General features: G+C 38.0%; 1 protein-coding gene across 3 annotated transcripts in view; it reads right to left on the reverse strand.

Moving 5' to 3' along the window:
* LOC118280922 (uncharacterized) overlaps window positions 1-16,176 on the reverse strand; it is a 97,173-nt gene continuing 80,997 nt past the window's right edge. For all 3 annotated transcript variants that reach the window (XM_050701012.1, XM_050701011.1, XM_050701010.1), the window contains 4 exons: window positions 14,623-14,786; window positions 13,063-13,147; window positions 11,573-11,752; window positions 1-10,829 (listed from right to left, as the gene is read on the reverse strand). In XM_050701012.1, coding sequence (XP_050556969.1) covers window positions 10,666-10,829; window positions 11,573-11,752; window positions 13,063-13,147; window positions 14,623-14,786 — 593 coding nt within the window. In that variant the 3' untranslated portion in view covers window positions 1-10,665. The remainder of the gene's footprint in view (window positions 10,830-11,572; window positions 11,753-13,062; window positions 13,148-14,622; window positions 14,787-16,176) is intronic.

Consider the following 16,176-nt stretch of genomic DNA (forward strand, 5'->3'; position numbering starts at 1 on the left):
TAATTTTGGGTAATATCTTTTATTATATCTTATACAACAAATAACTACAATACAACAACTTCGTGTGGACTTAATCGCCGAGATATTTTCATAGAAGATATTTCGTAGCATACTTAAACATACATAGAATACAACTTATACTAGAAATAGAAAAAAAGAAACAAAAATAATGATAGCTTTATCGATATCAATGATAACCTAATCAAATCAGATGATACTCATTCTCTTTTTAATTCTTTAACATAAAAAAAAACTTCGTTACACTATAAAAAAATCCGTTCCAAAAGTCCTAGTTTCTGATTTAGTTGAAATAAATGCTTCGACTTGAGTCTTACGACAAATTCACTAAAAACGCAAATAGTGACATTTTCTACACTCTAAACGAATTATAATGATGAAATATCCGTCAATTAAATTAACAGAAACTTAAACAAGACACTACAAAAATCAGATCTTAACAATAATCAAAGAACATAACTTCTTAGATTGTGGACAAACTAATTAATAGGTAAAGTCAAGCTAACCAAGGTAGATTTAAAGATGGGAATCTCGTATCTCCGTCGCGCTTCTGAAACCACTAATACGTAGTTGCAGTTAAAATCGCAAAAAGGACTGGAAAGTAGATATTGGATGTTTTTCATTACACGAACTTTACTGAACAGAAAAACAGAATGAATTAGTAATTATTTATATTATATTACAACTTTCGCGAGACATACTAAATTAATTATTATGTTTTTCGGCTTACTCACGTAACTAAACTTGGAAAGAAACGGAGCCACTATGGCATTTTAAAGAACACTTTATAACTTTAAAATAAAAATATTCGTTTTACAACAAAATACTCTCATTTTAAACGACATACGTTAGCAACTAATAAAATACTTGTAACAGAAAATATTTATAAAGAAATGAAATAGAAAAAACGCTATTTGCTTCTTTTATTTGCTCATAAGTGTATTTGTTGAGGTACTCGAACTAGTTTCAAGCCATGCTAGAGGCTCATATTTGCATAGCGCGACTCGCAACAGTAGCAGCGCAATTTTCGTCACGAAACTAGTAGAGTTCCTCGTCAAATAGTTACATAAGTAAGCCGAAAACATAATAAGTAAATTAGTCATAGTTGACAAAAATTTATTTGAAGAAAATATCAAAAATTAAATAGCCTAGGGCTGCAGTTTACTGTAAGCCTTGAAAACATGAATATAAGACACATTTTAAAGGAAAGCAAGTCAATTTGCAAAGCTATATTTGAATGATTGACCGACAAACGCATAGCTTGAAACTACTAACTGTAGAGATTAGAAAATTCGCTATGTAGGGAGCTGTCTTAAATGATACGTGATTTCCCGTAATGAGATTTTTATGATCGCGGGCTTATAAGCTTAATAAAACTAAGAAATGTTAGCAAAAACGTTTGTTTAATTTTTGCGCTGCTACTGTGCGTGAATGAATATGAGCCCCTAGCATGGCTTGAAACTAGTCGAGTTCCTCGTCAAACAGTTACGTGAGTAAGCCGATAACATAATAATTAATTTAGTATGTCTCACGAAAGTTGTAATAAAACTACTGAACTACTACCAACTGATTTTATGTTTAATGGCAAGTAGCTTCTCTATCGCATTAGATTTAAACTATAATGATAGATGTAAGTAGGATAATAAATAAATGAAATGTTAGCAAAAACGTTACTTTAGTTAAAGGCTTGGCTAATTGGCTATTTAAGCTAGTTGGCTATTTAAGCTAGTTGGCTATTTAATCTAGTTGGTTATGAATCACAAAAGAACTAAAACTAAATAAAGTTATTACGCGTATGAGATTACCCCTCGTGAAATGAATTTTCGTGAAATTTTCTATTGTATCTTATATACAAAAGAATTTAAACATTTATATTTCAACCCTCTTAACGCGGAATCCAACTAAGGGAATACACATTTAACAGAGACCAGTAACAGCCAACTCTTTAATAAAACTGAACATTTGAAACTGTGACCACCAATCGTAGAAATCATGGCAAACTATCTTAAATTACGGAGACCCATTAATCCAAAAATGGATTGCCACGGACTCGTTAATTGGGAAAAGAAAACTTTACGTCAACCAACAATAAAACATACTGGCATTCAGCGAAGTCTTGTTAAGCAGTGCCAACTCTAAAAAGAGATTGAGAAAAAAGGAATACAGATCTTAATCTGTAATACATAAGACACTGGTCTTGGAGGCAGAGTAATTATTTGAATAATTATCCGCAAACACGGGTCAAAGTAAGACCTACGCGGCGATTAACGAGTCAAGTTAATCAAGACAGAAAATCTATCCAAAGTTACTATTCCACGCGGACGAACTCGCGGGTATATTATAACTCAACAGCGTTTGCTGTTGAGTTAGTTGACGATTATCCACCTTTCTATGACTTAATTACTTCAAATGCCTGTTCACACGCCCCGGTTGCCGGTTACCCGGTGCCGAGTCTCCGACGGTGACTATACGTTAAAATGTGTAAAAATGCCCTCTTTGCAACGCCTGAAAAAGGTCGTTAAGCTGTACATAACATTTAAATTAAGACCTGAGTAATACCTTAACATGCAAATAAATATTTTGAGTTTGAATTTGAAAACTCGCGAAAATTTCGCCGCCGGATACCTAGCACCGGATTTTCGGAAACCGGAGCATGTGAATAGGCATTTACTAGCAAATAACGTGACCAATTGTATTGGACAGTACTCTTAATACAAGTTTGCTTTACGTTCAATGAAAAAGTCATGAAATCCCGTTCAGCGTTCTGATTGGCCGGCACAAATGAACTAACCAATTAAAGGGCCGAATGTACTCACGTTTCGTTTTAGTTGAACATAAAACAAACTAGTACTAAGTAGTCAGAACAATGCAATAAGTCACAAATTAAAAATTGAATTAAAAAAAAGAAAGACCAATAGACGAACTATTCTAATTATTGAAATCAAAATAGCCTGCATTTTTTTTTTATGGAATAAGGGGCAAACGAGTGGATGGTTCGCCTGATGGTAAGCGAGAGGAGTGACAGGTAGAGTTGCCAGAAGGTCGGGAAAGTGCCGAATTCTCCAGAATTATTGTATGTCCTACCGACTCCCGACAAAGCAAATATTTAATATCTCCCGAAAAACAAGTTCTATAATAAAATTTAAGTTCACATTTTCGTCAAACAAAACTTGCAAACACGAGGTTCAAAAAATTACCAATATTGTATGTTTTATATTTTCAATTCAAGTAAGTAACGGTTACTGCGAACGCGTCTTTAGTATACTTAATAATTTATGCTCAAAAGAAAGGAACCGAAATGAGCATGGATATAAGAAAGGCAGAAAAAATATTCGTTTAAATTATGACGATTATTTAAAAAAAAAACCCGAAATATCTGTTATTGATCCCGATAATGGGAAGAATCGATCTGACAACCCTAGTCACAGGTGCGTTGGACGCCTTGTGAAAAGGAATGCGCTCTCGCGCATATGGTTAAATGGAAATAAATACTTGAATCAGACTTATACGAAATAAGACTACGTAAAAACGTACTCTCGCTTCAAAGCGAGTTATCAAAATACAAGACAGGTATCCTATATGAACCTGGATCTGCCCTAAAACTGCGACCAGACACCGAGAAATAGACAGCAACATCCTAAAACCGTTTCAGAGACCATACAAGGACCGTCAAACATCTTACCAAGAATGGGAATCATGGAAAGATCCCCTCATAATATGAACAACTATTATCACAATCCTCTTATAACATGAACCAACCAATTGCTATCTCCTAACATCCTATGACTTCGGTATTTCTTCTCAGAGTAATCCGTTAGAAAACACCAACCTCAACTAGAACTGTTTAAAAAATAATATTGACGTGGCATAAAGCTGTTTTGTAGCTCTTATTTGCAAAAATAAATTCATTGTTTCATAGTTTAAGAAACATGGAAATCATGACAAATGGTCATGGCTCAGAAACTGACGTATTCAATTGTAATAAGAAGTATATATCTGACTTAGATATCAGCCAAGATTTATCAATATTAAGATAGACACCAGCAAATTGGAAACGTTTTAGAAAAACCTGATAAATCCCCTTAATTTCCGAAAATAAAGGGACATACTATTAGAACTCACTTGTCATACATCAACCCGTCGTGTGCCGAAACATGAACACGCGAGACACTGTGTAACACACCACACTATCCAAAATGGACTATAGAATGGTAACCATTCTTTGAAAATCTTATAACTTGAGGTTCAGAAAAGGTAGACTGAACAACGTCACCGCGTCCGCTGCTCATCAAAAAAGAGTCATTCTGTGACTCGTGGATTATAAAAAGGTAATAATATTCTTTGAAAATCTTAGAACTCGCGGTTCAGAAAAGGTAGACTGCGCGATTTCGGCGCCTCCATTTACACTGCTCATGAAAAAAGAGTCATTCTGTGACTCAAAATAGAAATTTTCTCATTATGTAACGAGAATAAACTTGTTTTTAATCAACCTTAGAACTCCCTTCATTATAGAAAGAGAGAAAAACTGACGCTCGCATGTCATATAAACGTTCCAATCTGCAAAATATCTAGACAATGGCTTTGAGATGCCATACATGCCATATCAAAACATGGATCCAAGCGAGACACAATGTATTTTCTATTGTGTCTTATATACTGCCATACAATAGGTTAAACATTCAAAACTTGGATTTACTCCAGAAAAGACTTAGGCTGGTTTTATATCTACGCTATTAGACGCGCCGTTGAGCGCGTTTTGCTGTAAAACGAGATTAGTATCGCGCGTTTCGCTTCTGTATACAACAGCGCGCGTTTACTCAACAGCGCTGTTCAAGCGCGTGACTATAAAACGCAACTACTACCCCGAACAAATCAGATCGCGCACGCTTCAACCGCGCTATCGAAACGCGTACCTATTCAATATTAAGATAGACACGCCATATAAACATTCAAATCTCCAAAATCCAAGACAATGGCTTTAAGAAAACATGGAATCACACTTAGCGAAGTGTCCAGAAATTTCAAAATAACGGGCACACTTGACAATGTAACCCGGAATCTGCACCACATATGGGGCCCAGTAGGACAGATGCCTGATCCGGAACTACCGATCTAGCGGGTTTACCGGGGCTCCGGCTCGAAAAGCAGGAGTAGGAACGGGGTGGTTTTTAGTAAAACCCAGAAACTGAATTAGCACGTTGAATTTTTCAGTGACAAATTTCTTGTTACTTCTGTATTGGAATATGTAATTCAGACTAAGCACATAGCTCCAAGAGCTATCAGACAAAATGGTTATTGTCTAAGTGACATTAACGACCTCATTTTGAGAACGATCGACGAACATACCTAGGTATTTTTTATTAAATATCGACGAGTAAACAGCTAATTCGTAGACAAGAAATACACGCCTTTAATCCCCGAAGGGGTAGGCAGAGGTGCACATTATGGCACGTAATGCCACTGTAAAGATAAGAAATGTTTTATGATTTTTATATAAAACTGCAAAGTTTGTTCATATTTGAACACGTTAATCTCATGAATTACTGGTCCGATTCAGACAATTATTTATGTGTTAGATAGTCCAGTTATCAAGGTAGGTTATAGGCTATAAAACATCACGCTACGATCGCAAGGGGCCGAGCAGAACGGGTGAAACTGCGCGAAAGTAGCTAGTGTTTTATAATTAACGTCGCCTAGAACTAGTTGTAAGCGAGTTAGCCTATAAGCAATCCATTTGTTCAAGACTTAAAGACCAAAGTGAAATATCAACTCCACTTCTTAATTATTTATTAAAGAATATATGGAAATCAAATATAAGTTGGCAGAATACTGACACATAGAATCTGATTAAGAATCAATGCTGACCCAAACTTTTGTAAGAAGAGAAAGAAAGTTAGTTAGTTAAGTAGATTGATCGGTAATCGACCAAAATCATGGACAAATGTATATTATATTTATTAAATGATTTTGTCAGAAAATTCAGAGCATGAAATGGTATACTTTATTTGATTTCAAAAGACGGTTTCAAATAGCTTTGAAAATGGAATTAGACTCCTTACAATGATTTTTCGCCGATAAGTTTCTTAAAGTTTGTCTTTTTATAATAAAACGTTAACAACCATTTTAAAAACGGTTTCGTGAATCATTTCTCAATTTTGTGAGCAATATCTCAATGATACGTTCTATAGAAACGAATGCAAAACCGTGGATATCGGGTCGTGCGTTCTGGAGTTATAGCGTCAGGAACGAAAACACGACTTATTTTTATATTATAGATTATTCTCAGTATCTTAACGACGCCTCCGTACGTGTGTACTAGGCCGAATATATTGAAATCGGTTCCATTAAAGAGAATAAAGTTTTTAGTTTTACAAAAACTAGATAAAATGTAGAAAATTTACAACCTTTGAAAAGTTAAGTCCGTTAACAAATATATTGAAATCGGTTCTATTAAAGAGAATAAGTTTTTAGTTCTACTAAAAACTATATATAGTTCAAAAATTCGCAACCTTTGAAAGATTAGGCCGTTAAGTTCGCAACCTTTGGTTTGGTTTAAGTTAGTAAAGTAGATTGACCTGTTTACGATCAAAATCATGGACAAATGTATATATTTATTTAATGATTTTGTCAGAGAACTTAGATACTGAAAACATAATACTTTATTTGATTTCTCAAGAGTCTGGACAGTTTCTTAAAGTTTGTCTTTCTATTAATATAATGTCAACAACCATTTTAGAAACGGTTTCGTGAATAATTTCTCGATTTTTTGAGTAATGTATCAATGATACGCTTTTATAAAAACGTTAAGAAAAGACAAAACAATGTCATGTAACATTCTTCCGCACTCAATTTATTTATTTTTTATTAATTATTATGTTATCGGCTTACTCAACTAGTCGAATGATGTTCTCCTACATCTTTAATTGATTTTGCCTGGACTTTAAAAGAGACTATGACCTCTGAGTTTGTTTCGGCATTTCTTCTCAGAGCAGTCCGATAGGAAATGCCGGCCTCATCTAGTTATTTAAGAGATTGACGTGTAAAAGAATTACATTGTAACCTATTTGCAAAAATAAATATAATTTATGAGTTCCTCGTCAAACAGTTACGTGAGTAAGCCGATAACATAAAAATCATTTGTATGTATTTTTTTTCTTATATTTTCGTAAAGAAACCCCGCTGTTCCTTTTACCAATAACTTTCAACATGGCTTCGTGAAACACTTTCCTTTAATTCCTTTCCTAATTTACTTTTTTAATGTCAAAGAAAGAATTACTTCGTCACATAACCATACGCTTTTCCAAATATCAAACAAACGACAACCCTAATCATGAAAAATCACACCTCACATTCTCAATAGCTATTTTTTGTTTTCTTTATTTTTTCTACAAAATGCGTAAAGGAAATTACCACTGAACACGATACGAACGATACGCAAAGATGATTTACATTTAAAACGATATAGCATAACTATTGTCGTAATGTCAAAAAAAAAACCAAAAACATTTGACGTTTTTGAAACAAATTCCTTAGAAATTAGTCTCCGTAATCTTAAACTTTAATGAAAATCACTACATAGTATAAAACAAAGCCGCTTTCTCTGTCCCTATGTCCCTTTGTACGCTTAAATCTTTAAAACTACGCAACGGATTTTGATGCGGTTTTTTTAATAGACAGAGTGATTCAAGAAGAAGGTTTATATGTATAATACGTGCTTAATATATCACCATTGCACCCATACGAAGCTGGGGCGAGTCGATAGTCAATTTATAAAACGCAGTACGATATAAGAAAAAGAAAACGAGTACGTAAGTAGTGATATATAAATACCGACTTGTCATTCAATGATTTTGTATTATAAATAACACAATTGAAACAAAACGTTAATTTAATTTTAATACGAATCACTCTGTGTGATATGCGTCGCAAAAACATAGGGATTCCTATTACAAAGTTATAAAACGTAAGAAACATATTTAAAAACCTTGATGATGGTAAGTCAAATATATGCAACGTCACGCCTTTTATCCCCGAAGGGGTAGGCAGAGGTGCACATTACGGCACGTAAAGTAATATAGTCGGTTGAATGGCTAACTGATCTGAGCGACATTTAATTATCTATACATATTCGAAACCACCAAATGTTTCTCAATCGAATGATGTATGTATATTACTCAAAATCGCAAAAAATGAGTTTAGTTAGCCTTTCAATCGTCAATATAAAAACCTGCGATAATGGCAAGCACTATTCTACTAAGACACTTTAGTTATACGACTAATCGCGCAACAGTGTCGTGACCAGAACAAATACGAGCGACGATATGGTTGCCGACAACTAGTTGCGCAACCAAGTCAACACTAAACAAATAGCATAAGTTAGTATAAGTAAGTAATGTAAAGAAGAAAATCGTTACTAAGGAATAGTTTAAGTAATCATTAAATGTCTCTCGACTGTGGCAAATAGTGTCTTAGTAAAATTGAGCTCTAAAAACAAAATTTTCGTCAGTTATCAGTTATATTAATATTATAGTAAGCTATATAAAAGCAAATGTAAGGCCACACACATCTAACTACATTTGTAAGCGCTTATGTCTATAAATATATAGAAAAAAATAGACATTATTACAAAAAGTTATGATAAATGAAACAATATTGAACACGTATTTAGCAAACACATCAAAAGCTGTATGGGTTTTTAATTCTTTAAGTTTTTTTTTATAGTATAAGCCGCTATAAGGTATAAGCAATTGGCACCGCCCATGGATACTTGAAACACCAGAGGCGCTACAAGTGCGTTGCCAGGGTTTTGGGGGTTAGGAATTTAAGAATTGTTGGGGATTTGGAAGATTGGGTACCCCTTTGCAATCGGACGATTACCGAGGGGTATTTGGCCTTCCGGTAACCTCACTCACACAACGAAACACAACGCAAGCGTTATTTCACGTCGGTTTTCTTTGAGGCCGTGGTATCACTGCGGTGGAGCCGGCCCAGCACTGCCGAAGCAAGGCTCTCCCACACTTATAGTAATATCGATAAACAAAAAAATACGTGTTTAATATTATTCCATTCGTTCATTCAAAACACAGCCTATTAAAGAACCTCCTCTTTTTTTGGGAAGTCGGTTAAAAACAATATGTAGATACACGGTTTTATGTTTTATTCTGGCTATGGCAACATACAGGCAACCATTAGATTTTATTATTAATATAAAAATAACTAAGTATGTCAACTTTTCACTTCATTTCTGTAACCTTAGTACAAGTTTAAAGTGATCGAAACAAGAGCGCGTTCGGTGCTCTGATTGGCCGGCTCGAATAAACTAACCAATCACGTTTCGATTACTTTAAACGTAATGGAAACTCGTACTAAGGGACTGATTTATTAATCGTAGGATAAATCTCGCAACCGTAGTGTATACAAAGAGACACCAGAACTAAAATGAGTGTTGACATGGTCGCCGACAACTTAGTTGCGCAACCAAGTTGCCACCAGGTAAAGTTATATAGGAGCGTGTATATTGCCATATATATCAGATCAAAATGCCGTGTTTCTTTTTTAACAATTTTGAAAAATAAAATTAGCCAATAATTCTTTGTCCGAGTGAGGAATCTAATTTAAAACCAATGATTGAAAAATAAACATTTTTTTTTTAACAATTTCGTTACAAAAATTACTTAACAATGCTTTTTTTTTGTTTTTTTTTCAATTATTTACTAACAACAATCTTTTTTTTTGTAATTTTTTTCTTTACACATTTTTTTTATACAAAAAGTAAAAAAAAAATCGTACGTAACGTACGTAGACAAAGACTAAAAGCACAGTACATGTCAATATCTCTTTTAATACATTCTGAACCCTACTTATTAAGAATTTAGGTTTGAAAAATCTACATTAGACAATATAGAACAATCTCCGAATACTCAAACGCTACTCAATTTTAAGACGCTCTCAAAACTAGTGCTGTCCCTATCGATTCTTTATAAAATGACAAAGATAGCACGATATTTAAGTACAACTTAAAATTGAGTAGCATTTTAGTATTAGGGCGTGAGTAATGTGCTTTGCGTCTTAAAATTAAACCAATTTTGTATATTTTAGTGTATCTACACAGTGTTGAAGAAACGCAACGAAGTTTTATTACTTCTTACAATCAAAGCTGAGATATTAGTACGAGTTTGTTTCACGTTTTACGAAACGGAAAGATCCACGTTCGGCGCTCTGATTGGCCAGGTTAAAAGAACCAACCAATCAGAGAGCTTAGTATAAGTTCGCTTTACATTTAACGAAATAGAAAAGAGCCATGTTCGGCGCTCTGATTGGCCGGCTCCAATGAACCAACCAATCAGAGCGCCGGTCCCTGCGGTCTCGTTAAATGTAAAGCAAACTTGTACTAAGGGTATAGGGCTCAGAAGGCTAAAATCAAAGATATATAGAATAAGCACACTCTATATTACATGGGAGCCATCACATAATAGAATTGGCAGAAGTTATGTACGAATAGAATGAAAGAATAGCAAAGTTTTCCCCCGAATGGTACTTAAACGTAAAACAATCTCGTACTAAGCTCTCTGAATGATTGATTTTTATCATCGGGAGAACATTGACTGACGTCATTCCTATAAATATGTTTATACACAGATAATATATCTACTTAGACATAGCAGCGAGTAACTCAGGAGCGTCTACTTCATACGTACCGTCGTCGGCGCGGTAGATACAGTTGGTCACTTTGAGAGAGCCGCGGCCTTCCTCGTCGATTTTCATGTGAACGAGAGCCTTCATTAGAGCCTCGTCTGTCGGTTCCGGGAAACCTGTGTGGAAAGTTTAGTATTAGATTTATAATAAAAAATGTCGCTTTTCTCTTGAATTTTCCTAAATGTTCTTTGCTAAATACCTCACGGAGCCCGAGACCTTTCCAGCGAATGCAAAACCGTAGATATTGGTTCGTGACTTCTGGAGTTATAGCGTCAAGAAGGAAAACTCGACTTATTTTTATTATTATAGACTAGCTTCTGCCAGCGGCTTGGCCCCCATAAAAATCCTATCACCCAAGTCAGCATATTCAGTAGTTTCAGCTTGATTGACGGACAAACATCCAAACATACAAACAAACTTTTACATATAATAATATTAGTATGTTCCACGATAGTTATTACAATAATAAAACAAAAACTACTGAATCAATCTGAATCAAAATTGGACCCGGGACCTAAGTTGAGAATATCCGCATCGAGCAAAAAAAGAATAGGTTAGGCAAATAGGTCCATAAATCTCGGCGTAATCTGTGTACATACATAGAAATAAAAAAAAACTATTAAGTATTAGAACTTATGACGGGATATTTACCATGTTTATTCATTTTGATGAGTTTCCGATATTTGACTACCTATACTGAGTTAATCCGTGATCATGGCGCTTGCAACAGTGCCGAAATATCCCGTCATAAGTTCTAATAAAAGTGTTAGTGAACATGTCAGTTTAAAAAAAAAACATACCGGCCGAATTGAAAACCTCCTCTTTTTGGGAAGTCGGTTAAGTTAAAAAGATCACTCACCCCTAATATTAATATGCAGTCCTAAAGTCGGGTATCCCTTCACGAAGTCCGGTATCATCTTCCTAATCATGTTGACGGGCACGTCGGCGACATTACCGTAGTCGACGTAGCACACGCTCGCCTCGCTGCTGCCCGGGCCCTCCGTTAGCGAGAGGAATATCGCGCGGAACCATTGCGGGTCTGGTGGACAAATATAGTATGTAAGTAAGTGTGGAAGAGCTATGTTTAGGCTGCTGGGTTGACTCGACCGGAGTGGTAACACAGCTGAGCAGAAAACCGACGTGAAAAAACACTTGCACAATCGTCCCAATCCACTTCCTCACCACTTCACTTCCCCCTAAGAGACCCTGGATGGTGACCACAAACGTCGTACCAGGAGTTCATAACATTAACTATGGTGAAAGTAAACTAATTGCAAATGAAAATTTTGTTTTAGCTAGCAAGTCCAAATTTAAAAAGCGAATATGACATTAATTGTGATTCCCCAAAAAAACTTAAATTCCTAACCCCTTAGAGGCCGGCAACGCACTTGTAACGCCTCTGGTGTTTGGTCGGGTTTGTCTGCTTGTTTACCGGCTTATACTATAAAAAGTCTAAATTCTACAGTTACCAAACTAAAGAGACTCATGTACCATCTACGAAAAAGTATACCCCATATACGACTGGCTCCTGCCGCTACAAATCCCCATCCCCCCTCCCCCTAAATCACGCCCACGCCATCCCGAACAGTGCCTCAGCAACAATGCTAGCGACTCGTACAGTTTGTATTATACATAATTATAATATGTACTTATGGAGAAAAGGATACATTCCGGAGAGTGTGCGGAGGAATTGCACAACTTGATTCCCCATAGTCCTTTCCATCATCGAACCACAAGACAATCAGCGAGGCGTCACCGCTTCATGGTAGATATCCCACCAACTCGCACGAAGCGCTTCGCTTCAAGCTTCCTTGTGCGAACTGCTAGGGAGTGGAACTCTTTGCCGGAGTCTGTGTTTCCTGATGGGTATAACCTGGGTGTCTTCAAGGCCCGAGTGAATAGGTTGCTTATGGGCAGACGTGCTCCATCGTAGGCCGCATCGTAACTTACCATCAGGTGAGATTGCGGCCAAACGTCGACCCATCAAATGTAGAAAAAAGGATACGAGGTTGACTCCGTCAAACCTAGCGTCGCATAGAGTTGGCAGAAGCGGCGGGCATCGGAATGACGTGGAGCGAGGTGAAGCGGAAAGCTGAAGACCGGTCGCGATGGGGGGCTTCTATGGATGCTGTCTGTCCCAACTAGGGGACTTTTTTTTTGTGGGGGAAAATCATCCAATGACTTCTCCCGCCTTGGGCGAGGCGAGAGGGAGTGTCAGACTCTTACTGACTAAAAACCACCCCGTTCCTTCTCCTGCTTTTCGAGCCGGAGCCACGGTAAACCCGCTAGGTAGTCCGCAGCTCCGAATTAAGGGACATAGGACATTAAGTAAGTTATATATGTACTTACATGGTGGCATTTTGGCGATGCATAGCTCTTCAGCTCTAGGCAAGTACGGCTCCTTGCCTAATTCGCTCTCGCAGTATTCGGCCATCTATAACAAAAATATTGATTAGAATTCAATAATATTTGTATTATTCAATTTATAAAACAGTAAAACACCCGCTTCTCAAGCATGAGAGTGCGTGTTCGAAATCTACCAATAACAAATACCAAGGTGACTTCTGACTGAATCAACAAAAAAGATTCAAGTGTGTGAGAGCCATGCTTCGGCAAATGGGCCGGCTCGACCGGAGTGATACCACGGCCGAGCAGGAGTGAGTGGGTGAGTGAGGTTACCAGAGGCCCAATTATCCCCTTCCCAATTTTCCCAATCCCCGATCCGCCAACAACCTTTAAATTCCTAACCCCCAAAAGGCCAGCAAAGAATAATACCACGGCCTCACAGAGACACGACGTGAAACAATGCTTTTTTTTTTTTTTGAGGGGGGAAAATCATCCAATGACTTCTCCCGCCTAGGGTGAGGCGGGAGGGAGTGTCAGACTCTTACTGACTAAAAACCACCCCGTTCCTTCTCCTGCTTTGAGCCGGAGCCCCGATAACCTTTTACGTTGTCCGCAGCTCCGGATCAGGCATCAGCCCTACTGGGCCCCATCTGTGGTGGTCTGGCTCTTTAAGGCGCGCGCGGAACGCGACGCGCCGTACGCAACGTGGAACAATGCTTGCGTTGTGTTTCGTTGTGTGAATGAGGTTACCGGAGACCCAATATTTTTTTTTGCAGGGGGGAAAATCATCCAATGGTTTCTCTCGCCTTGGGCGAGACAAGAGGGAGGGAGTGTCAGACTCTTCCTGACTAAACACCAACCCCGTTCCTACTTCTGTTTTTTTAAGCCGAAGGCAATCCGGAAACCTTGCGTCTCTAATCCGGAGCTGCAAACTAATTAGCGGGTTTACCATGGCTCCGGCTTGAAAAGTAGGAGTAGGAATGGGGTGGTTTTTAATCAGTAAGAGGCTGACACTCCTCGCCTCACCCAAAGGAGGATAAATCATTTTCGAGCCGGAGCCCCGGTAAACTCGCTAGGTAGTCCGCAGCTCCGGATTAGAGACGCAAGGTTTCCGGATTGCCTTCGGCTTAAAAAGCAGGAGTAGAAACGGGGTGGTTTTTAGTCAGTAAGAGTCTGACACTATCTCCCGCCTCGCTCAAGGCGGGAAGAACGAATTGGATTATTTTTCCCCCTCAAAAAAAAACCTCTTTTCTATGGTATAAGCCGGTAAACGGGCTGACGGGTCACCTGATGGTAAGCAATCGCCACCACCCATGGACACTTAAAACACCAGAGGCGTTACACGTTTGTGTTTAGGGGGTTAGGGGTTAGGTATATCCGGAGTTGCGGATTACCTAGTGGTTTTACCGGGGCTCCGGCTCGAAAAGCAGGAGAAGGAACGGGGTGGTTTTTTGTCAGTAAGAGTCTGACACTCCCTCTCGCCTCGCTCATGGCGAGAAAAGTCATTGGATGATTTTCCCCCATCAAAAAAAGTAAAAAAAAAATGGGTTAGGTATAGCTTACCTTCTCAGCCAACTCGACGTGCACCCGTCGCGCGAAGGGCGAAGCGCTATCGTACCCGCATACAACGCCGCCGTTCAACATGCTCGTATCTAGTACTGTGACCGTACACCCGCGCGGCGGGAGCTTCGATATTTCTAAGTCGTCCATTGTTAGGAACACTTTGTCTGGGGAAAGAAGAAATTATATTTAAACTAGCTACTTCCGCGCGGTTTCACCCGCTCTGCTTGGTTCCTATTGGTCATAGCGTGATGTTTGATAGCCTATAGCCTTCCTCGATAAATGCACTATCCAATACACAAAGAATTATTCAATTCGGACCCGCAGCTCCTGAGATTAGCGTGTTCAAACAAACAAACAAACAAATAAACTTTCAGCTTTATAATATTAGTATAGATTATATTTAAGAATAGGGATGATGACGGGGTATGAAAATTGAAAATCTATTTAGTCCGTATGTTAGCTAATAATAGACACGTATTTTTTGTCATATTAGATTAGATGTATCAAAGTTTAGGAGTGAGAGCTAATACGTCATATCTACCTATAAAATGTACCTATGGTTACTTAACCCAGTCCTTAGCAATTATTTCCAATACAAACCGGTACTAAGGAATAGTTTAAGTAAACATTAAATGTCTCTGAGTGTGCCAGTAAGAGTTCTTATATCCCGCTCGCACTTGTGGCGGCACATTGACAAGTAACAAGTGACAGATGACAGAAGTCGCACATAAACTATCGACGAGCAAATCAACGGATGACGACACAAATATCCTGCATCGCACATATGAAGTTTACATGCGAATTAACACGGATAGAAAAACCCAACGAACAACAGTTGGGCAGAAAGCCCGCCAGGCTGAACACCTCGCCTGGTCGGAGGATCCTCCTTTTCTTAGGGAACTTTACTCTCTGTTCACAAATCCTAGTGTTCAACACTAGGATTTTCTCCTGTGTCGTGGGTGCGTTTACAAACATACAAGTTCACATACACATGACACCCAGACCCGAAACAACAATTTGTGGATCACACAAAGAGTTGCTCCGTGCGAGGATCGAGGCCGCTACACGTTGCAAAGCAGCCAGTTGCCCAGCCACCGCGCTAACCGTGCAGTCAAAGTATGAACATTGAAAATTTATTTAATCCGATCTATTTAAACGAAACAAAAGCGCGTTCGGTGTTCTAATTAACCAGCGCGAATGACCCTGTAGTGTGTTCTTTTTTTTGGGACAAGCCCGCCACAACCTCCCATACCGCAACTCCTGTAAGCCAGGATCTACAGTAGAAACTACCATGAAAACACCGGAACAGCCTGTACTGTGTGTGACACACATAAGGAGAGTCAGTTAAAGGTATTCTTAAGATAAACACGTCTCCTTATTACGCTCCTGAAGCCACGTCATTGCAACCTAACCAATCAAAGCGCCGAACGGGCTTTCGTTTCACTTTCGTTCAACGTAAAGCAAACTCGCACTAAGACTACTTATCTCTCGCACATACTTATGCTAGTTGTGCGATATAATAAAAATCTTTTGAATAAAAAAAAGCTATAAACT

This window comes from Spodoptera frugiperda, chromosome 19 (assembly GCF_023101765.2).
Source record: "Spodoptera frugiperda isolate SF20-4 chromosome 19, AGI-APGP_CSIRO_Sfru_2.0, whole genome shotgun sequence".
NCBI classification, from domain to species: Eukaryota; Metazoa; Arthropoda; class Insecta; order Lepidoptera; family Noctuidae; genus Spodoptera; species Spodoptera frugiperda.